Source organism: Achroia grisella, unplaced genomic scaffold (genome assembly GCF_030625045.1).
Source record: "Achroia grisella isolate CSIRO2021 unplaced genomic scaffold, CSIRO_AGI_Agris_v1 utg567, whole genome shotgun sequence".
NCBI lineage: Eukaryota > Metazoa > Arthropoda > Insecta > Lepidoptera > Pyralidae > Achroia > Achroia grisella.
Genome location: NW_026712947.1, coordinates 877,657 through 902,579, shown reverse-complemented (window position 1 = coordinate 902,579; position 24,923 = coordinate 877,657). Strand labels below are relative to the sequence as shown.

General features: G+C 38.3%; 1 protein-coding gene across 1 annotated transcript; it reads left to right on the top strand.

Annotated features, from left to right (window-relative positions):
* LOC131848623 (adenomatous polyposis coli protein-like) lies at positions 1-24,154 on the top strand. Its single transcript, XM_059198545.1, has 13 exons — positions 1-285; positions 1,952-3,361; positions 3,451-5,422; positions 5,816-5,978; positions 6,849-6,930; positions 10,968-11,120; positions 12,710-12,795; positions 15,626-15,678; positions 16,349-16,611; positions 18,092-18,160; positions 19,099-19,178; positions 19,685-19,752; positions 19,979-24,154. Exons 1-13 carry the CDS (start codon positions 1-3, stop codon positions 24,124-24,126), a joined length of 8,832 nt encoding a protein of 2,943 aa, XP_059054528.1. The 3' UTR covers positions 24,127-24,154.
* The last annotated feature ends 769 nt before the right edge of the window (positions 24,155-24,923 follow it).

Here is a 24,923-nt window from a genome sequence, read left to right as displayed (position 1 = left end):
ATGAATTCACGTGACTATTACAAAGTTACGTACAGCACTATAGACTCTGATAGAACATCAATCGACAATGTTCTCGACAATGATACTGAATTCAATGCGAATCAGTTCAAGTTGTACGATGATTTCACAACGGATCTGCGTATTAATTTTAATCCAATAAGAAACAATTACCATGAACTGGCCAGGACAGATGGTAAAAGGAGGGGCGATCCTAATGACTCCGGCGTCGATATGGAAAATGGCAACCCTCTAGATGACGTAACAAGGTCTAATAACACTGATTTGGTAAGTACTTTAGCTGTATGAATCGATTTCTCCTTTTTAAAAGGGATAGGATTTGATTTCACGTTTCCTTTTGTGTTATATATAGTTAAATAGAAAATGTATTATATTTTAAAATAATAATACAATTATGGCCTTCGACATTGATTTGATGTAAATATCCAATAAAACTATTATAGCTATTGTACTGTTTTATCCATTACTAGCCAGTCGCCCCGACTTCGCCCGGGTGTACATGTATTATATATATAAACTTTCCTGTAGAATCACTATCTATTAAAAAACCGCTTCAAAATCCGTTGCGTAGTTTTAAAGATATAAGCATACATAGGGATAGACAGACAACAACAGCGACTTTGTTTTATACTATGTTATGATTATCTGGCAATTTTCTTAATTAGAATTGTAGCAAAACACTCTGGAAGTTAATATAGTTCTTAGTAAAATTAACTTTATGAATATAGATCGTTAATGTGGAAACAAAAGTTGTGTTTTTGTTTTAATTTTTACCACAAATATTAATTTTATATAATTAGGAGATCTATGTGGTAAACAATAGAAAATTTAACCGCTCATCATGCGGTTTTAAATTGTAATAACTGCATCTATTGATATATCCTTGATATTGTTTATGCTAATTGCTATTGTTGTGTGTTATGACAAGTGGAAATACTGTCTATTAGTTTACACTAGAAACTAGGCTATTGAGGCACATTGTCTATTTGATATATCCGACAAGTCACAATAACAGTACTATTTCTATGCCAAAAGTTCTTAACATATACTACTACTAGGTTTTGCTAAAATTTGTATAAAATTATAGAATCAATAGAGTATCTATTCTTTTTGTTATTTGTAAATATAATTTTATGTTTAGTCTCTGAAGATTTGAGAAATGTTTTTGTTGTTTCTAAACAACTATTTGTAATTAACAACCATATTTTAAATTCATTCAATCTATCTGGCGTTGTTCACATATCATGTTTTAGTTTAATTATTCAAGCCACTAAACTCCTAAGGGAACTTATTTGTGCCACAACAACTGACGTAATGGCCCGGCGTAACTCATTATGGCAAGTGACTCACTGTGTCTCGCTTGTAGATATTATGTCATCTCTGTCTGTTTATAATTATGTGTATCTGTTATTAAAGCTTTCAATTATATTCAATTAGTTTTTTCGAAGTTTTCTTTAAATTACAGAAGTATCCTATAAATACTATAGTTTTGTTTAATTATTAATACCCATTAACAGCACTACATTCAACGACTTATTCATTGGTATTTTACACACGTTCAAAAACTCCGTTACGTTCCAGCCTTAGAGTTTGTAATATCAATTTACTATTTCAACACACAATGTATTTTGAACATCGATATTCAATTATGATGTAAATTGATCTCGCTAATTATACAAAGATTATTTTTTGTATTCGCTATGAAATGCCTGTGCGTGCTCCCGCTTTCGTGCCAATAACCGGAATTTTTTATGCGTCCACAAATAAGCAATACCTTAGCAAGCGTTCCGACCGACTGACCTTGACCAAGTGATTAACTTCATTACTTTTTTCGGCATTCGTCTTAAGCTGATTACCTTACAACACTTGCAGACCTTTACCTTGACTTCTTTTCCCTTAAACAGTCAATAAACTCTCTCTTGGTTTGTTGCAGTTGGAGAACGAAGTGATGGTAGATCCCTGGAGCAGCATGGACTCCTCCAATTCACCGTTAACTGACTCCGGACCATCTGCCAGTGAAGACTGCACTCCTTCTACCTCAAGTGAAACTCCTCGCGGACCTTTAGACGTGTCTCCTACTTCGCCCGATTCGCGCCGCCTACAAATCCCAAAAGATGTCAAAACACTTCCTACTAGAAACGTTCTCCCGAAGACAACAGACAAGGCGCGCTCTCGGGACCTGACACTAGATTTAGAGACACTAGAGTCCGACTCGCTTCCACGCCGCCCACATTTCCTCGATGAAGATTACCAATTACCCTCCAAATCAAACATCGAATGCCGAATTCCAAAACCACATTTTCTGGATCATTCTCCGTCGCCCGACGAATTCGACGAGCGTAGTGATATAACAAATCCTAACTTTCTTGATGACGAAGTCGATGGCGATGATAGTCTTGGACAGAAAAAAGCCGGTGCTTTTCCAAAAAGACCACAAAAAATTCAACCTTCATATTTGGCCCAAGATGATCGGCCTCATACAACCACTTACAGAAGCAGTCTACATTATGGCCTTGAAAGTGTTGCAAGATCGAATGAGCGCGACAAACGAGCATCCCAACTTTACAGAGGGACTTGGCCGGGAGAAGGCGACGTCTGGACGAGTCATGATGCTTCCAGCGTACGCAGCTTCTCTAGCAATGGATCAACAGAAGGTGCCAGGCCTTCTTCCAATTTAGAAAATAAAATGGAATGTGTTTACTCTTTAATTTCTCTTTTGAGTTTATCACCCGAAAATAACGCTGATCTAAGTGGGCCTCTACTAGAAATGAGCCGTTCCGTGGAAAGTTGTGTAGCAATGAGACAATCTGGATGTATCCCTTTATTAGTCCAGTTAATACATTCAAAAGTGCCGAGGGAAACTCGAGACCGTGCTGCTAAAGCACTACGTAATATTATCCTCACGCAAACGGATGATAAAGCAGGTAGAAGGGAAGCGAGAGTATGGAGATTGTTAGAGCAAGTTAGGGAATATTGTTATGTGTTAGAACAAGTTGTGGAAACCAGAAAAGATGGGCGAGAAGTAATAGAAGACGATGTTAGTAAACATCCGAGTCAGAGTGTCGCCGCTTTAATGAAATTGTCTTTCGACGAAGAGCATAGACATGTTGTTTGTCAATTAGGAGGCTTGCAAGCGCTTGCCGCTTTAGTTAGCGGAGACCAAGCAGCTCATGGTAGTAGAACTGATGACAACACTTGTCTTACTATGCGCAAATATGCTGGAATGACCTTAACTAACCTTACATTTGGTGATGGAAACAACAAATCTCTATTATGTTCCTTCAAAGACTTTATGTTAGCTCTAGTTGAACAACTAGAATCTCCCAACGATGACATGCGACAGGTATTCATTTATTTATTGATTTTAAAGTGATAATATTTTTTTATATAAATTTTTCATTATTTTCATTAATTTGTATTTTATTATTATAGGTGACAGCCGCAGTACTCAGAAATTTGTCTTGGCGTGCTGACCCCAACAGCAAACAAGTTTTAAGAGAAGTAGGTGCTGTTAAAGGTCTGACGAAGGCTGCTATGACGTGTCAGAAGGAAGCTACTCTAAAATCAGTGCTGTCGGCCTTATGGAATTTAACCGCCCATTGCTCTATGAACAAAGTAGCTTTGTGCTCAGTAGATGGCGCCTTGGGATTCCTCGTGGATATGCTCAGCTATAATTCACCGACGAAAACGTTAGCGATAGTGGAAAATGCAGGTGGCATCATGAGGAATGTGTCAAGTCACATTGCCGTTCGGGAAGATTACAGGCAAATTCTCCGTGAGAGAAATTGTTTAAGTGTCTTACTACAGCACCTGAAGTCTCCAAGCTTAACAGTAGTGAGCAATTCCTGTGGTACTTTATGGAATCTCTCTGCAAGGTGTCCCCAAGATCAAGAGTTTTTGTGGGAGCATGGGGCTGTACCGATGCTAAGAAGTCTCATTCATTCTAAACATAAAATGATAGCCATGGGTTCGAGTGCCGCTCTCAAAAATTTACTTAATTCAAAACCAGGTAAAAATCACATTATATCATTAGACGCCACGGCAAGAAGTATGAATCTTCCTGCGCTGCCGACGCTTGGCGTACGAAAACAAAAAGCTTTAGAACAAGAATTAGATCAAAATTTAGCTGAAACTTGTGACAACATCGAACCAGTTACATCGCCTACAACAAGTAATAGAGAAGAAAAGAACCTCTTCACAGCCACTGAGAGACAAATGGCTTTGAATTTGGAAAGACACAGAATGACATCCAGCTCTCCGTTAATGGGGTCTTTGGCGTCGCAAATATCGCTAAGCCACAGTGCAAACCTGGCGAGCTACCTGAGTTGCAGTAATACTTTGTTAAAAGGCGCGCTGGTATCGCGTTCCACGACAGGTGGGAGTTCTAATACTGTAAATAGATCTGAGAGCAAAGACTCTGTTACAAGCACACATTCAGACTCCGTTTTCGAAAGGGTCATGCGCACTGGGAAAGTACCGGTTCCGACACCGAGAAATAAAGACTTAATGAAGAGTGAAAGATTGAGCGATGCGTTCAAAGTAGGTACAAAGGCACATACTAAAGAAAGCAGTTATCTCCGGTATCCCACTCAACCGCCTATACCACCTCCGAGAAGTTCGACAGACATGAGAACAAATTATACAGAATCTGGTTATGACGTCGACCAGGATTCTTGTGACCAACCAGTTGATTATAGTCGAAAATACTCGGAAACCAAATCAAATGATACTGAATCTATTGACAACAAATCGAAATCATCAGAGGTGTGTAAGAAGTATTCTAAAAAAGAGAGCCCGAACACTTTTGGGGATTACCAAGAGACTGATCTAGACCAGCCGACAGATTACTCCCTACGTTACGCGGAACACCAGTCGGAGACCGGTTCAGACTTATCAGAGCCACCAGGTCCATCAGACACTATCAAACACTTTGCAACGGAGGGAACACCTTACGAAACTCCGATTATATTCTCGACAGCTACATCAATGTCGGATCTCAGAGTGATCGGCAAAGACGGCAAGCAGAAGACAATACCGCACACGAAAGAACACCCAGAAGCAATGACCCATTCGGACGAGAAGGACACTTGTTCCATAGAAGACCCGCCTAGACACGACAACGACAGAGCGGCCACCACGCCCCAAGCCTCGTCTGCAGCTGAAACTAATCAGAAGAGGGAGGTATTTGACACCAAGTTTAGCTCAGGAATGATAAGTCCTGAGAAGCCAGTAAACTACTGCGATGAAGGCACTCCAGGTTGCTTCTCGAGAGTCAGTTCCCTTAGCAGCGTCGGGGAGCCTACCGAGGAAGACAGTATAGCTAAAAAGAATGCTATGGCTACTATCAACGTGGAACCGAGTCCTCAAGAGCCCAGCTCTGGCAGTATTTCGAAGGATAAGGAAGGTTTGTATTTAACTTTACAATTCTTTTTTCTTGTACAATATGATATACAATCTGACCTTACATGAAATAAATTAGAATTTTAAATTTCTAACAATACATATATTACAGTATAGATATAAGTAATTGCCCAAAAAAAGATGCGTTGTCATAAGATAGCCTATTACATTAACGTTACCATTTTCTAATTTATATAATGCCATGTAGTGCAAAATTATAAATATATAATTAAACAATTATATTTGTATGCATGTTTATTTGTTAATTGAAGAAAATAAAACACCAGAACACTCCAATTGCGCAAAGTGTTTTTCTATGTAATTAAAATATTAATATTCCATGTGAGTTTACGTAAACCAAACATAACGGTTGTATTTTTATTTTTACCTATTGCAGGATCGAAGGCGGTCACGTTCGCGTCGGAGCCGACGTCGCTGGGCGCTGGGTCACCGCGGTTCGTGGAGGACACCCCGCTCATGTTCTCTCGGTCCAGCTCGCTGGGCTCGCTGCCCGACTGCGGCCCGCACGATGACCAGGGCTCCGTCTTGTCGGAATTCAGGTAATACACGTACCAGAATACGTCATCAGTCATTAGAATAAGTAAAAATTTTGTACCCCTTTTTAAGAAAATTGCGCGGACGGCATAGTATGAAATTTCGCACACTTATAGTTAATTAGCTGTCTCGGCAAACGTCTTACCATATAAATTAAAATGGCTATTAAAAATACGGGTTGGTGATAAAAGGGTGATATGATAGGGTTGTATGTATTGTAATGTCACATCATAAAAAAATAAAAATGTCGTCCAAAAAAATAAGTGTTAAGGTTTGGACAACCCTTATTACTTAGGGATATGAAAAGTAGATAGTAGCAATTCGCAGACCTACTGAATATACTTATAAAATTTCATAAAAATCCATCAAACCGTTTCGGAGGAGTATGGTAAGTAACATTGTGACACGAGAATTTTATATTTATACTAGCTTTTGCCCGCGGCTTCGCTCGCGTTAATTTATCCCCTTAGGGGTGGAATTGATCAAAATCCTTTCTTAGGGGATGCCTACCTCATAATAATAGCTTTATGCATGCAAAGTCTCAGTCCGATCGGTTTAAAATTGACAAAGTTTCATACAAACTTTCATCCCCTATTAATCCCCTTGGGGGTAGAATTAATATAAATCCTTTCTTAGCGGATGCCTACGTCATAACATTACCTGCATGCCAAATTTCAGCCCGATCCGTCCAATGGTTTGGGCTGTGCGTTGATAGATCACTATGTCAGTCACCTTTGAGTTATATATGTATATATAGATTTAAGATATAGTGAAGAAGTTCAGAGTGCTAATATATTTTTTAAATTGTACCTGAAAACTACCTTAATGTACTACCGAGGCCGCAAATAAAGTATATTTTTTGTTTGTTTTTTCAGTCGGCTGCCATCTGGGTGTATCTCCCCGAGCGAAATTCCGGACTCACCAGGACAGAGCGTGCCCGCCTCACCGCCGAGCCTTGCGAACCTCACACCAGGTATGTCTCCAGTTATATCATCATCTTCTTTATCCCATATATTTGTTGTCGGCGTAATAGGTTTTTCTCTTCCATTCATCCCTGTTCGTCATCCCAGTCGTCTCGTTATTCACTCCCTATCCTGCTATATCATCTTACACACTGACAGTTTCTTATATTATTAAATTGACGACCTCGGTGGTATAGCGGTTAGCACACCGCTTTACGATCGATGGTCGCGGGTTCGATTCCTCACAAGGCACAAACATTTTGTATTCATGAGTATGATTGTTTGTATCGGTCTGGGTGTTTTCTATGTATAATAAGTATGTATTTACAAAAAAAAAATATCTATGTATATGTATTAGTTATCTAGTACCCATAACACAAGCTTTAGCTAGCTTAACTTGGGTCTAGATGGCGCTGTGTGAATTGTCCTGAGATTATTATTATTATAATAATAATAATTATTATTATTATTAAATAGTTTACAAAGTGAAGTACTCAGTTTCGTTCACTTTAATTTGTAATTTGAATTAATCCTTACTGATATTATAAATGCGAAAGTAGCTCTGTCTGTCTGTCTGTCTCGCTTTCACGTCAAAACTACTGAACCGATATAAATGAAATTTGGTACACAGATAGTATAGATACTGAGAAAGGACATAGGCTACTTTTTCAAGCGAAAAAAGGGTTGTAAGGGATTGAAAGAAGAGATGAATAATTGTATTGAGGTATCGTCATTTTAGAAGCTTGAATCTTATTTTTTGAGCTGTTTATTAAATATAAGTAAACGACACTTTTTTCTTTAACTTTTTTGGGTTAGATATTTCACCCGAACGAAGTCGCGGGCACAGCTACTAACTTATAAAAACGGTCAATCCCCAGTCCAATTAAACGGGGATAGAAATTAAAAAGGCCTGAGACGAGGTTTGAGACTAAAGTTACTTTCCGTAAGGAGTTGGCCTTCAGCCACTCCATAAGTTCTTCCATGTGTTTCTTCCATCTCAACTTGCCCCCAAATCGTTCGGTGAAGCTGTAAAGACCAGCTGCGGCTGATAGCATTAAACTAGTCCGGAAAAAAAAACAGTGGCGCTCAGTGCATATGCGGCTGCGTGCGCTAACTCTCGTCTAAACGATTTTAATTTTTCCAGATTAATATTGTTATATACTACTAAAAAATCTATAAATCTTTAACGCCTATTTCTGCCGTTCAACAACTTGCTTTAGTTGTGTCTCAGAAGGGTCAATGGTGATTATACTGCATGATAACTTGGGGACTAAGTCATCAATCCGTAGGGCAACGGGTCACATGATGTGAGGACCTTATTGCTATTTATGTATATCCAAAGATGACGGTTGATATACGTCAGCTGTATGTCATCCAATAAAGCATAAAAATATACGAAATGTTTAATATAATATTTTAAAATAAAATGCAGTATTACTTTTATAATGCAGTAATATTTAGAACTTACATTAGGTATACACATAATCTTATATACAAAATTCTCGTGTTACAGTTTTCGTTCCCATACTTCTCCGAAACGGCTTGACCGATTCTCATGAAATTTTGTGAGCGTATTGAGTAGGTCTGTGAATCGGCCAACATCTATTTTTCATCCCCCTAAATGTTAGGGGTAGTCCACCCTTCATTTTTTTTTTTTATTTTAAGGCAAAACAATGTTTGCCGGGACAGCTAGTGTAATATAAGAGATATGATGGATTAAGTGATGTTGCGGGTGAATAATAAGATGTTGTTGGTCGAGACGATGTATATTACAGTTGATGATAAACTGACAATGTGTACACAGAAATAATGATCTTATATACTAAATAACAATAGGAAAATGTAAGGTGGGGTGACACAGTTTAGACACAGCAGTGCTTAGTAGACAATATTGAATTTGTCTTACTAGACATTATTAAATGCAATTATTATTTTGATGTATCTAGGTGACTGTGTCCCATAAGTGACATTATACATAGCAGTCAATTTGATGATTTCATTTAATTTTAAATTATATAGATATAAACATTTTCTTATAAATACTTTGGTGGAGTATATTGGCATACATCACAGGCAGCTAAAGGGGAAGCTTTACGACCTTTAGCTTAAAGAACAAACTTATTTAAGCTGAAGGGCTTCCACTTTAGCTGGCTTACCCATCTAGTAGTTTCTGATGCAATTACTACAAGTCATATTAAAAATCAAAATGTAAAATGTAAATAATTAATATCTGAATAAAGGCTTTATTATTATTATTATTATTATATATTAAAACCAATTTTATAACTGTTCATACAACTTACTGAGAGAAGACTACAATACTATCTTGAATTTACGTATTATGGTCACTGGGGTACATTGACATCTATGCAAAACAAATTAGAATTGTTTTTCTACTATTTTCCGGTTCTTGTACGTTTGTTACGTATAATTACCTTTTGTTACGTGACTCAGTATTGTTGACTCATTATATTAATGATCAATTCTATTCAGTTTCTAAATACTACACTACATTCATTAATGATCATCGAGAATTTATATAAACAAATGCGCGCTTACTCGTTTATTAAAAAATTTTAGTGTTCAATGAACAGAGGTAGACTTAGTAAAGTTAAAATGATAAAAAAATATTAACTTAGTAAAGTTGTCTGTTCGCTTTGTAAGCTATGTATGTGTTGGTTATATTGTATGATAATAATAATAATAATCTAAGGAAAATTCACATAGCGTCATCTAGGCCCACGTTAAGCTAGCTAAAACTTGTGTTATGGGTACTAGACAACTGATACAAATACATAATTTTTTTTTGTAAATATATATATTATACATAGAAAACACCCAGACCGGTACAAACAATAATACTCATAATTACAAATTTTTGTACCGTGCGAGGAAACGAACCCGCGACCATCGGATAATAAAGCGGTATGCTAAACCACTAGACCACCGAGGTTGTCAAATGATGATATGAGACAATGAAATTACTGGATACGAAGCATAAAAACTCAGTCCTCAGGAATTGCCGAGTATCTCTGCACTCCAGGTTGGCGGGTAGAGAATGCTATAAGCATTAAAATTTTGTACAATAGGCTACTATTTCATTAAAGTTTAAATAAATAAATGGTCACGTATGAGTGGTGTCATGGCTATGTAGTTATTAAATACATTTATTTTGTATAATTCGTAGTCTGGTCGCTGAATTGTCAACTAGGGATCCAAACTAAATCCAAACCCTATTAATTGCCTGATGGTGCTTTTTAGAGAGAAACAAGTTTGGCAATATGTGTGTAAAGCCGATAACGGTCGGAGTTTGATCAACTAGTGGGTAAGGTCTTTTTTGGATGATAATGGAATGGTGCACCCGCCTGTGCTAACGGTTTACGCTGGCGGGGCACCAGTGAAAGATGATAAGATGAGGTCAGGTCAGCCCATCGTGACAAGCTCACCAGGAATTTATCACGATGGTTTCTAGTTGAGGTCAACCTGACATGGTACATTGCTAGTACCATGTTCCCCTTTCCCCCCAATGGGGAAGGTCGTAACACTCCAAGTAGCACACATTCTAATACTCACGAAATGAAACAAAATAATATAAATGCATTAAGTGATGAAATGAACTTCAAATCAAAATATCTTTAAGCAAAATCTACCGTTAGTTGAGTGCGTTCAGATAAGTACTGATAAGAAACTTAGCTCTTATTTTGAAATGAGTTTATGATTATGAAGTCATTTCTATATTCAACTAGCTGAGCCAGCAAACTCCGTTCCGCTTCAGAATTAAATAATATGTCATGAGTTTTTTGAAGTTTAGTAAAGCAATAAATATCTGAACGAACCCTGTTTGACAGGTTAGGAACATTTTGTATGGGAAAATAGCATGTTAGCGCAGGCGCACGCTCCATTCCATTATCATCCATAAAAAAAACCATTCTAGTCGACTTTAAAGATTTATAATTTTTTTCTGTTGGTGACGATGATGTAAGGAAATGTACGATGAGCAGATCGTTCGCGAGCGGGGCGCAGTCGTCGCAGGCGACGGAGGCGACGGAGGCTGCGGGGGAGGCGGGGGCGGGGCCGGGCTCCGTGTTCGAGGAGCGCGTGTCACAGTTCGTGGTGGAGCACACGCCCGCACTCTTCTCCGCGGCCACCTCGCTCAGCAGCCTCACCATCGACGACGAGCCGGCGGTGAGTGAATTAATGAATGAATGAGTAGAATTACTTTTATTAAGTAACATTTTATCTATGAGCCCCACTAGGCTGCACTAGTGCACCTGCTATATCCATTAGCTGTCTTTACACTATGCCCACACTTGTAATATTTCCGTCAACACTCGGCAGCCTTCCATTTGTTTACGTCTCATAATTAGATTTAAGTACAGTGTAAACTCTATCTTATATTTCAAATGGCGGACATCTGACTATGGAACAAAGGAAGTAATAATAGAGTTATTGATAATTTATAAAGCATTGGAATAAAAAAATTAAGATATAAATCAGAATGTTAAATGACATGAAATATACACGCTAAAGAGATACAACACATAGTATAATGATCACAGGCAGGGGCGGATCGTGAATTTGTGGGGCCCTGGGCTAAATCTACTTAGGGGCGTACCTACCGAACCTAATTATATTACTCAACTAAAAAAATACACCGACCAAAAACAAGCGACCAGAAATCCCCCGTTCCTTTCCATAGACGCGCACTTGCAAGGGTTGACTGATCTCAGGGTTCCCAACCTTATGATAGGTTTTTTAACATTCTAGATATTTTTTTATATTCTAAATATCGTTTCAGTGGGGACTGGGGTCCCTTTGTACCCTCAGGGCTCTGAGCTACAGCTCAAAAAGCCCTTAGGTAGATCCGCCCCTGATCACAGGATTGCGCGCCCTGGCTTTCCAGCGCTAAATCGCACGTACTCTTGATTGCTCGTGAAAAAACGTGTCGTGTAAAAGCACCTAATGTTGACCACATTATGGCTTCACTTACCGATCATTCGATTAGTTACTCTATTTTCGCTACGTGCTCTATGACTGTATTGATAAAGAAAAAGATATTAGTTTTAACATATATCTTTCGTATCCAGAGATCTTACTTTTGTCTATTGAGATAAAAAGCTAATCCAAAAACTCAAAAAAAATTGTGACCAACTTGTGAGTACAGTGTATCTTTCTTTTTATATCGGAGTTATGAATTTACAAATTTATTAAAATAAATAAAATTTCTAAAGTAAATTATTCCTTATAACATTAGCTATCTGCGAGTAAAAGGCTCAGCAATGGAAATGGGTCCAGCCGTTACAGATTTAAATTTTCAGATTAGATGTTTGAGGTGTGCATAGTTGGTATGTAATGTGATATTTATTGAAATCCTTATCCTTACCAATATTATAAAAGTGGAAATAAGGATGTTTGTTACGCTTTCACGCAAAAACTACTGAACAGATCATCATAAAATTTTGTACACACGTTCTTGAAAATATTAGAATGAACATAGGATACTTTTTATTAAAAAAAAACACTTTTTAAAAAAAACAACAATAAAATCTCAACACTATGCTACTTTAGCATCATATAGCAGCCCGTAATGAACTTATGCGAGCGAAGCCGCGAGTAGAAGCTTGTATTTTAATAAATAATATAAAAATGATCAACGATCTGTTTATGTATATGTATATATATATCTGTTTTAGAGTATCAAACATTTATCTTCTAATAGACATTATTACAATATTTATCACAAAAATACATGTAATATTGTTATCTCTTTCCAGCAATCAATACAGCTGCCTGGTATGACACGTCGGGAGAACAATAGAATCATCACAGATCAACTGGATATCAGCTCGCAGGGTGACAGGTAACAAATATCAAACATATTACACACCGAGACAACTTGAGTGTATTTTTATCAGTTCACAATAAATACATTAATTCTTATTAATATTATAAATGTGAAAGTTTGTGAGTACGGACGGACGGATGGATGTTTGTTACTCTTTCACGCAAAAACTACCGAACGGATTTTTATGAAACTACAGTAATATAGCTTATACATTAGAATAACACATAGGTTATAGTTTAAAAAGATATGTGGATTGGGCGAAGTGTAATGATAAATGTCAAGTGTGATGCAGACGAAGTTGCGGGGTAAGCTAGTATTTTGATATTGTTGAAGTTTGTCTTCCATGTTTATTTTACGGTAATCTCTTTCGACTGACCTTTCCGTATATTTTAATATTTTTGTGCTTTCACAATTACGGATATTATTTCATATTAAAATATGATAAAAAGATATCTTGCTCTTTTAAGAGCATGACGGAAGTTTCGGAATGAGCAACATTCTTCTTGTGATGAGTCTGTGTTTGGAATGAGCGGTAGAATGAAAAAAGTGACTTTTAAAAGTGCTTATATTAAGTTTTTTTAACAAACATTATTTTTATTTATAACTAGCTGTACCCGCGACTTCGTTCGCGTGAAATTTAACAAAAAAGTTAATTATAGAATTTTTCTAAAAAATAAATAGCCTAAGTTACTCCTTATTACATCAACACCTTTTTTTTTTTTTCTCTTTATTTATTTAGGAGCTTAGCTTATAGTGAATGTTAGCTCCGTGTTGTCTTCTTAATGAATTACATAACATCTAAACTTTAAATTACTATAAAAACAAATCTTACCTACTTTTGTCTACAAATAAATACAAATCTTTTAATACCGATTCTTTTGATGCAGGTTCTGATAAAAAACTCTGAAATATTCCTAAATTATTTTTGTTTAAAATTCCATCAACAGATGTTGAACATCATCATTTTAGGGGTGTCTACTCTTTTCATGAGAAATCCAAATCTGTTTGAGGAATGTGTCCTGAACGCAATCTAAGTGCTATGACAACATACTTACGACTAAGGTTAATGTTTTGGAACCATGGGATACGAGGGGGTAACATATGCCCTTTTCCGTTGATCTTTTAAAATATTCTCGTACATTTTATTTTAAATGTATGTAACGCCTCTGTAAAGTCACATGCTACCGTAAGAAAATTGCCTTCCGTAATTGCTAGTCTGGCTAGTTGATCTGCCCGCTCGTTTCCCATTATGCTAATATAGTAAGGAACCCATTGCAATCTGAGATCCACTTTTTTTAATCTCTTTGAAAAAATAAATAGAGTCACATAATGCACTTTTGCTGTCTGTTAATAACAATTCTTTGTATTCTATTTTTAACATAGCATCGCAACTCGATTCCCAATGTTAAAATTTCATTAGCACTCTTTGATCCGTCAAAACTCGGGTCTATTAGTTTTTTCGACATATTTACGGTTTCTAATGTGCTTAAAATGGTATTTTCAGTATTGAAATTGTTAATCCAGGTGGGAAGGGTAAACATTTCTAAGGGATAACTAGTAGTAATGTTTTCAGTTAAATTTTCATCCATTATATTCACTAATAAAGGTTTCTTTTTAAATATCTTCCGGAACAAAGAGTGCCAAGTTCTTTCAGTGACTTAATAGTTTCATTTTCGGTCCATGATAGTGACTTTAAATAATATTTTGTGCCCAGATATTGTCTCCTTACAAATAGCGGGGGAATCGACAGTTCGGATTCCATAACATGTACTGGGGTACTCTTAATAAAACCGCCTATAATTCTTAACGCCTGATTCTGAACTTTATCTAGCTTATATAAATGGGTTTTGGCACTATTATCATACATAAAACATGCAAAGTCTATTCTACTCCTAATTAAAGCTATATACAGTCAAAAATTGTATAAAATGTTTATTTTGGTGTATGTAAAAAAAAGTACCGTCAAAATCCCAGTATTTATGTATATTCATTTATATTCATACGCATGTAGTAAAAAACGGTTATTTCAATATTACAAACAGACACTCTAATGTTATTTATATGTATAGATGAATTGATCAATATTAAGTTTCAGACCAAATTCAAACGATTTCGTTCAATCTTTATGTGTGTTCTTTATATTTTTATGATTAGGTTTGTGGTGATATTGTCTAACTTGTAATATTATGTTATCTGATAAAAATCATTTAGAAGTACAGTAGACCCGCGGTAACTAATGTCATATTATGTTATCTTTGAACTGTCTTGTACGTGTCACCACTGTTATACTGAAATTGTTTTGATTATGATTGCAGTTTTTGACTACTTCCATGTGATGAAGATAGTGGTGTTCATTGTTTACTGCCTTTTTTCATTGTGTATTACCTATCAGTTCATATATTCAAGAAAAATGTGATATTTTAGACCACCTAATTCATAACGAATCTTTTAGTAGTTGACATACATAATGGTAATATTTGTACTTCAGAGTGCATATACATACATATATAACATAGAACCTTATCACTGGACCTGTAATTTGTCCGATTACAAGGTTGATCCGACAAATTCGATTGTGCGACACTTGTAAAACGATTGTCGGATAACCGTCCATTGTATTGTTTATTTTATTGTTCTTAGTAATGTGGATTACTAACCTTGCTATCAATTTACCATGTCAGGTGGACCTCCACGCAGTTCCCCTGTTCGCACAAGTACTTGTTACACAGTCACTTCTAACTAAAAGTTTATTTTTTATGAAAGAATACATGGTTAGTTTTGAAATAGATCTTTTAATATATATATATAATAAATAAAATATATGGTTTTGTATTTTTTTTTTCAGAGTTCACATACAACCGCGGCCAAACGCAATTGACAACTCTAATGCACTAAAAGGTAATTAGATCAAATCAAAATATTTATTCGGAACGTGTGACCCGGGTGTAGGTTTAAAGTGCCTCTTTGCCGACGTCAATACTCACCTTCATCGCTCATGTTCTTCCTAACCAGACAAATCTGGTAGGAGACTGCTAGTGTAGCTTTAGATATACGTTCTGGTATAGAACTCACTGCAGTTCTAGATAGGCAAAAGTCTTATATAATAGAAGATTGTCGAGAGATTTCCAGGTATAATTTTCGCTCGCACTTCGACCTATATGCATATAAATTAACCACATGGCCTTTTTTCATTAATTCGTTGATGTAATGTTTTATTAATTATAATTATTAAGCTTAGCAGAACTTGTGTTATAAGTACTAGACAACTGATATAACATGTCCATTTCTCAGTTAATTCGTTATTAATTCTTTTTTTGTACAATTCATACTTCGCATGTAGTCCCAAGCTAAGCAACGCGTGTGTTATGGATAGCAACGCTTGTAAATGCATGCATAATATATGTAAAAAACACCCAGACCGACACAATCATACTCATGAATAAAAATGTTTTTACCGTACATAGAATCGAACCCGCGGCTATCGGAATTAAATCGATTTGCTAAACCACTAAACCACCGAGGCTGTCATTTATTTGCAAATAATGTTATAATTTATATTTAATTCCAGGCACGCAAACACCCAGTGACGTGTGTCGAGTCTACTTCACGGAGGACACGCCCGCCATCTTGTCGAAGGCCGGCAGCAACTCAAACCTATCCGTGTTGTCTATAGACTCTACACCCATGCAACCGCCCATACAACCCCTTCAAACCATGCAGTCCCAAGCCATACATACTACCATACAACCCGCCAACGATTCGTCAGACAGTTCCAACTTGAGCGACGCGGGAGATCTGCTTGAGGAGTGTATACAGAAAGGCATCGCGAAGGTAAATGGTTTTTTTCATTAGGGATGTTAAGGAGCTCCGTAACCGTAACCGAAACTATCGGATATCCGATATAATAAAATATTCGTAACCGTAACCGAATCCGAAATAAAAGTTTCGGATAATATCGGATAGGAGCTGAGCCTAATTGAGACACGTTATGTAACCATTTTATTAGCTATTTGTATTTTACTTTTGAAATTCCTTAAAAAAATAATATCCATAACTGAAAATATCCGAAAATAACGGATAATCCGAAATATTTTCATATCCGCATCCGTATCCGTATCCGGTATAATAACCATTCCTATATCCGAAACATATCCGTATCCGAAATTTCATATCCATAACATCCCTGCTTTTCATTATCTATATCCGTATATCATACTATATCCGTCATACTCGTGAACGAGCGCTGCTTGTAGGGACTGCTCTATAATTAGTAGTAGTCATCTACTACACACTAATAATTAGTTGTGTATGTAATATTTTAACTACTAATGAATCAGTGCTAGTTGATAGTTTTAATTCACAATTTTCAAATTAAAACTGTAAAGTTAACAACAAAATTATTTAAAAGAGCAATACGCATTCTTCTTGTGATGATGATGTTTTCCGAATGTATGGTAGATTAAAAAAATAAGTGATGACTATTCAAAACGATAGTGTCCAACACTAAGAATCTCAAAAAGCTGGCAACATACGCTATATAAAGTTTGTTTCTGAGATATTATGTGTGATTTTATTTTTGTCTGTGTAATGTGTGTCTGTACTATCTAATATTAACTCTAATAGAAATAGAAATAGAAATAATCTTTATTCAAATAAACTCATTACAAGCACTTTTGAATAGTCATATTTTGATTCTACCACTCATTCGGAATGCAGATTCATCACAAGAAGAATGAGCAAGAAACTTGTGTGTTGCTCTTTTTAATAGATGCTTTTTTTATATAAATAATTACAGTGTAACAAGTAAGAGGCATGCGACAATCAACATAGAAATCGCTACGCACTCATTATTAGTGTAATCAGATAATAATTATATATTCTATTTATGTATATGTATTCTATTTATATGTATATATATATATATATATGTATATTAATGGTATTTGTATGTATGTATGTTTAGTATTCATATATTATCTAACTTTTTATAGTGCGCCACCTACCTTCCCCTTACTCAATTCTTCTATCTCCCAGGTTGTCTGTAAGAGATTGCTTTAAGCGATAAGGCCGCCTTTTGTTTGCATATCCTTCTTTTTTTTTTATTTCCTTTTTGTAATTATTTGTTTCTTTTATGCACAATAAAGAGTTTTATTATTATTATTATTATTATTATTGTAAGTGCTATATAATAAAACTGTAATACTAATAAAATGAGCTATAAAACCTAATAATAAAATAAAATATTATTATTATAAAAAAATAGCGACTATAGGTGAATTAAGCAAGTTATATACTCATTTATTTGGTGCAGGTGGTGAAAAACAAGGGTCCACCGTCGGACATCTCCTCCAGCAATATGTACGACAGAGACGATGTATACGTAAGTACATGATCTGCTTGTAGAGTTAGTGGTCGCATATTAACATTTGTATTCATAAATATGATTGTTTGTATCAGTCTGGACGTTTTCTATGTATTTTTTATTTTTATTGGGTTGTTTGGGCTATTGTCAGATGTGTAGCACCTGTAGCACTGGTACCTACATAGATCTATTGTGCTCGCCCTTTTCAGAGTTCGCTACCTAGACCGTCAGGGACAAGAATTGAAGGATATTCTTAGGAGCGATCGTTTTTATCTCCTCGGGAAAGAGTGTAAACTTTCCAAAGGAGATATTTCGTTTATGCATGAGTGGGCTACAACCACATAGGATGTGTAGCGGCGTTTCCTCTTCAGTTTGGCAGAATCTGCAGATACTTGTCGTGCATTTTCGTGCTTTTCTATGTATACTAATTATGTATTTACAAAAAAATAGCTCTGTATTTATATTAGTTGTATATAACACAAGCTCTGCTTGGCTTGGGACTAGATGGCGCTGTGTGAATTGTCCAGGGGTATATTACATTATTATTATAAACTATGTTCAACAGTTAGCTGTAAGTTTTTTGTTGGATGATAATGGAATGGTGCATCCGCCTACGCTAACGGTTTACGCTGGCGGGGCACCAGTGGAGGATGATAAGATGAGCATGATGTCAGGACAGTTAGTACAACGTGACAAATTCACCAATAATTTATCTGGATGGTTTCCAGGGGGAACCGTGTGGAGGTACAACCTGAGATAATACATTGCTAGCAATAGGGTTATTAATCCACAGTAGCATTCCGCAGAAAATGGTGATGAACTCAATCTATGTATTTGTATCAGTTGTCTAGTACCCATAACACAAGCTCTATTTAGCTTGGGACTAGATGGCCCTGTGTGAGCTCTACAGATTTTTTTTTAAACGAGTTCACACTGTGTGTGTTATATTGTTGCAGCGATCTCTGCCGCCGTATCTGCGTTCGTCCACTGAAACTGTCAAGTTGTCACATGAACACACCAGAACTGTTCGGGACAGGTAAGAAGTTTCATTCCTCATTGCCTATTAAATACGTACAGCAAGTCTATTAGTTGGTGGTCGGTGGTCTAGCGGTTTAGCACACCGCCTTACTTCCGATAGTCGCGGGTTTGATTCCTCGCACGACACAAACATTTGTATTCATTATTATAATTGTTTGTATCTGTCTGAGTGTTTTCTATGTATGATTTACGAAAAAAAAATCTATGTATTTGTATTAGTTGTCTAGTACCCATAACACAAGCTTTAAGCTAGCTTAACTTGGGTCTAGATGGCTCTGTGTGAGTCATGAGGTTATTATTATTATTAAATACGTCATTAGCATAAGCTGATCATTTTCCGTTTCCTTCCTTCGTCAGATTTTTTTATAAAAATATTTTTATTCCGACCTTGTGATATAATCTGTTTCATTTCAAATTTCATTAAGTACCGCTCAACTATAGTTATGACCTAATGCTGTGAATGAATAGAGTGTACGGTGAGTTTAAAAGCGTTGCTGTCCACAGTCCACCACCGCTGCCGCCCAAGCCGGCTGCCGCAGCTCAACCGCCGCCACGACCACCGCCCGCGCCCGGTACGTTCACCAACTAGTTATTTTTATATTTATTTATACAGGGTTTAAAAGTATTTCCGCCTACACTAATTGTATGCTGACGCTTTCCGTTAAAATGTGAAAGTGCTAAATTCAGAAAATGATGCTAAATTTGTCCACATTCTCATATTGATATGATTACTACTGGGCTATTTGTTTACTGCTGTGTGTATTAATTATAATAACCATTCAAATTATTATTTTTCAGGCCGAAATCATGAAAGTTCTCTACCAATCAAAATACAAGGAAATTCATCGGAGAAATCAAAGTTGCCCATCGCCACAAACTTGCTGAGAAACGATTCCCAGAGCTCCCTCAGCTTGGACTCATTCGGCTCCACTGACCGGGAAATTTTCGAAGAAACAGTCAAAGCCGGTCTATCAACCGTCAACCCGAGAGCGACCACCCTAGACAATAGTAGGGGCAAGGCACATTCAGTAGAACGACCAGCGGAATCGATACGGCACGGGCGACACCACAAATCTCTGGACCGAAGCGACAAGATCCCCCAGCACCGTCCCAAGATCAAGGACCCGGAGTTCGAGAGGAACCTCGCTTCCGGGGTGTACAACTTGAAGCCGTCGAGTAAGATGAAGAAACTCGAACGGGACCTGATCGGTATGAACGCATCTCCCCCGGCGGCCAGTCTGCCCGACCGCAGCAGTTCACTGTCGTCGCTCAGCAACGATTCCTTCGGTTCCACGGACATGGAGGTGTTCGAGCGGAGCGTTCGTATGGGGATGTCGCGCGCGCACCGTCGTCGCGACGAGCGGAAACGCGACACGACGCGACGGCGGCAGGGGGGCGCGCTCGAACGCATGCAGGGGGACGAGTACTCGCGCGACCGAGCCATACTCGAGGAGGCCATCGCGCGCGGCGCGGGGGAGGGCAGGGACGCGAGGGGGGAGGCGAGGGAGGCGAGGGGGGAGGCGCGGGAGCAGTCAAAAAACGTCCCGGCGCCGTCTGCGGCGAGCGCGGCCGCAGGCGGGCGCGCAGGCACCGCGCCAAGCACGCCCACTGGGTGTGACCCCCCGCCACCGCACCACGGATCCGCGCCACGCGCCGACCCACACACGCCACGCGCCGACGTACCCACGCCACGCGCCGACGTACCCACGCCACACGCCGACGTACCCATCGCAGACACGGACGCTCAAATAGCGGATGCGGACACGACTTTAGACTCGGTGAGGACGTTCGCAGCCGACGGTTCGAACGAGTGCCTCGTCCTCGCAGCCGCGGACACGACCGGCGAGTCGGACGGGAGATACGACCTGGACGTGTCCAACGAGTCGTACGCGGACGTCGGCGACGGCTCGCTGTCGGACGCGGGCTCGCCGCCGCGGCCGGGCCGCCCGGACGTCCGGCGCGGCGAGCCGTCCGGCCGGACCGCGGACACCTGGAACGACAACACCTGCCCGGACGACGTCACGTTCCCCACCATCAGCGGGTCCGTCCACATGGTTTCGTCGATCAGGAGCGAGGTCGTCGATGCCGGGATGGCCCTTCCGGATCTCCTCGAGAAGAGCGAAGGCAACATGTCGTTCTCCCGTCCGGATTTAACGAATAAGCTGGACGGTGAGAACACCGAGATGCGACGACTCAGGACCGAAGAAAAAGATGGCGATGTCATGTTACTACACAACGGCCTCGAGCCGAGTTTTACCTCTTTAACGGATGACGGGGAACACAGATTCGACTCGATAATATCTGCCGCCATCGAAAAGGAAGCTTCCAGATTAGCCGCTCAACTAAAGAGTTCGCAGTATGTTATGGAAAATAGCATCACATCTCTAACATCTCTCGACTTGGACAATGTAAAGCCGCCTTCTGATTTAGGCAGCTTGTTATCCCTGAGTGTCTCGGGTCAATGGGACGAGTGTTCCGGTCAAGTATCTAAAAAATCGCAACGCAGTCGCAAGAAATCTCTGCCGGTCGCTCTAATGGTGAAACGAGCCCTGAGCAATTCTTTCAATCTTGGTAGCTCGGAGCATTTAGACAGCAACCCTATTAGTTTCTTAGATAATGTAAAACCTCCCTCGGAGATGGAGAACCTCGATATGGAAAGCAGTATGATCTCGGTATCAAGTATAGTCTCGGAAGTGGCAGAGGTTAAAGAAAAAACTCCTGTAGTGTTTGATTTCAAACAGCCAATACAAGACTTCCCGCTTTACCATAACTTCACAACTGTCTTCCAAGACCTGGATAAGGTTAATCCTCCATCTTTGTTTGATGAAATGGCAGAGTCTACATTAGAAATAGACCAAACCACCGCACAAGAAGTTCTAGATGATTGCGTCTCTAACACTTTAAATGTTGTAACCGACATTCCTTCAGGCTCCGAAAATTGCACCCCAATACCATCCGATATAAGTAGTGTGGAATCTACGCCAAAGCGACAAAGAAACTCTAAATATTTAACACCAAAAGAAAAAAGGGTTGTATCTAAAGATAGATATCAAACATACACAATCATTGATAGCGTAACAGAGAACGAAATTGTTCCAGAAATAGAGGAAGAATTTGTGACCTGGACTAAGTCGGAGAGTGATGCAAGCGGCCCCTCTGACGAGTACTATACTGCCACTTCAGATTCGAAATGTAAGAGGAAACTCAGTGCCAAACAAAGAAGGTTAGAGGACAGAGCTAGGTATCAAACACAAACCGTTGACATACATAATATTTTGGCCCAGGAGTCATCTCAAATCAAAGTAGATTCCAGTATAGAGAATCTGAAACAGCGTCTAGCAGCAAAAAAGACAATGAAACAGAAACGTATAGAGGACACTGAAAGATTCCGAACTCGGACTTTGAGCGAGGACATACCACCGTCGCCGACATTCGTCACGAAAGATGCAAACTTCGAAAATGTTGAAACAACCACGGGATATGACAGTTTGTCGTCTAATGAAATGAATCATCAGCAGATACTTGATGATAAGCACAGAGACGACGATGTATTCTCCAGAGATGCTGACAGCGGACACAATGAAGACGACTTTGAATTGAATTCCACACAAATGCAAACGTACACAAGGAGTTTCAGGAACTACTTACCCGTTATTGAAAGTCCATCAGCAGTCGATATGTGTGTCGTGAACAATCTCAAAAACATAGAGATGACTGCATCTTATAGACGCACTTTACAAATGCAAAGTGACAAGAGTCAAAACCCAAGTAGTAGTGACTTCGCGAGCTACGAAGGGGATAGTAATTCTGAAGATAGGGTACAGTCTGAATCAGATACAGAAACACCAATGTCTCGACCAAAACCCAAGATAATTAAACCGTCACGCCGTGACGAGAGTTTAGACAGCAATGACTCGCTCGAAAAGGAGCCAGAATCTCCTAAAGTTGTCAGAGGTAGGAAGAAAGCTATGTATGTATCGCCGTATAGAAGAAACGTGTCTACGGCTAAGAAACCATCGACACCTCCTAGTAAAAGCACAACAAAAACGACGACGCCTTCCGCAAAAGGCTCTACGAACCTAGCTAAACCTCTAATGACTGCCAAAACTCCAAACAAAACTCCAACCTCTTCCAAAACACCCAGTGCTAATACGTCTCCCAAAAAGTCTCTTATTAACAAGTCTCCTTCCAAAACAGCTCCACAAAAACCGATATCTGTACCTCTCGTTGCTACTAAACCATTGCCATTAGAAAGACAAGGTACATTTACAAAAGAGGAAAGCACTGTTCCACCTGAAGATCTGCCTAAGCCCGATAAGAAGAACGTACCTCGATTAGCGAAAGTTTCGTCGCCGACAAAACCTAACCCTAATACGTCACCATCTAGGTTACCGCAGCTGAGTCGTTACTCGCGGCCGCAAGCAAATCGAAGCAATCCAACGAAGCAGCCGAGTAAAGTGTCTAACATAAAACGTCAGTCAGAACCACTCATGAAGAATTCGCCGTCAAACCACAGTCTCCAAAGCAATGAGAGTGGCAAAACAGTAACTTTAGGATCTCGTGCGTCAAGACAAGGCAGCACGTCTAGTGTTAACTCCGTACAGTCATCGAAAGCGAAGGAAGTTGAGAGCAAAATAGCAAATTTGTGGAAGAAAGTAGAACAGAACAAGAAACAACCTACGAAACCTGACAAGAGGGTGTGGATAGAAAGCGACAAGACTGAAACTCCGAAGTTAATCAGGAGTTCTACGTTTGAAGGACAACCGAAACAGAGCCAGGTATCGTCGGCGCCTAAACAAAAATCTGCTATTGGCATAAGAGTATCACAGATACCGAGTTTACGACCTAAATCGACGCCGGCGAAACCTACTAACCAAGCTAGTGTTAAGAAACCAGTTAACTCAAGAATATTTACTAGAAAACCTATTAATGGGCAATCAACGTAATTTAGTGAAGAGACAAGAACGATATCCCTTGATCCCTTGCTTGAATTTGACCAAAACAATACAAAAATAAACTGGGAAATGTAACTCTAACAATTGATTGATATATGGTCAATTAAAAACATTGGACATAATCATGATTATTATGTCTTTGAAAATTTAAAACAATACAACGCAGTATTGATTACTGTTAAACTATGATTAGAAAAATTAGTTATTACAATGTCTTTAAATATGCAATGGGTCGGTTCTTAGTGTATTCGGTATTAGATTAATGTATGTTTGAATAATTGAACCCGCAATATTTATTTAACATTGAGTGAAACCAAATTAGCGTTTAATTACGTACTAATTTGTATATTTGTTGCATTTACTCATATAGGATTTAATTTACGTTATACGACCATCCCGTTCGGTAATTTTGTATTAAATATACAAACATATAAAGACAAATCATTATGTTTTTTAATGTGTTTAAATATATTATATAATATACTTGATGTATTGTAAGTGAAATTTATATTTACATATTTGAATAAAGTGTCATCTGGAGCAATATAAATATATTACTATGAAAGTGGATCGAAATTTCATACTATATCTGTTGTACATTATGTCACAAAATTGTTATAAAAATGAAATCAGACCGTCATAAATTGATCAATCAATAGCATAACTCATACTTTCATTACTATTCACATTATATTATTACTATACAATTTGTGGTCAAGAAATATGCAATTTTCTTGCTGGAAATTATATCTATGGTGAAAATATAATTGGAATAATCATTTGTAAAT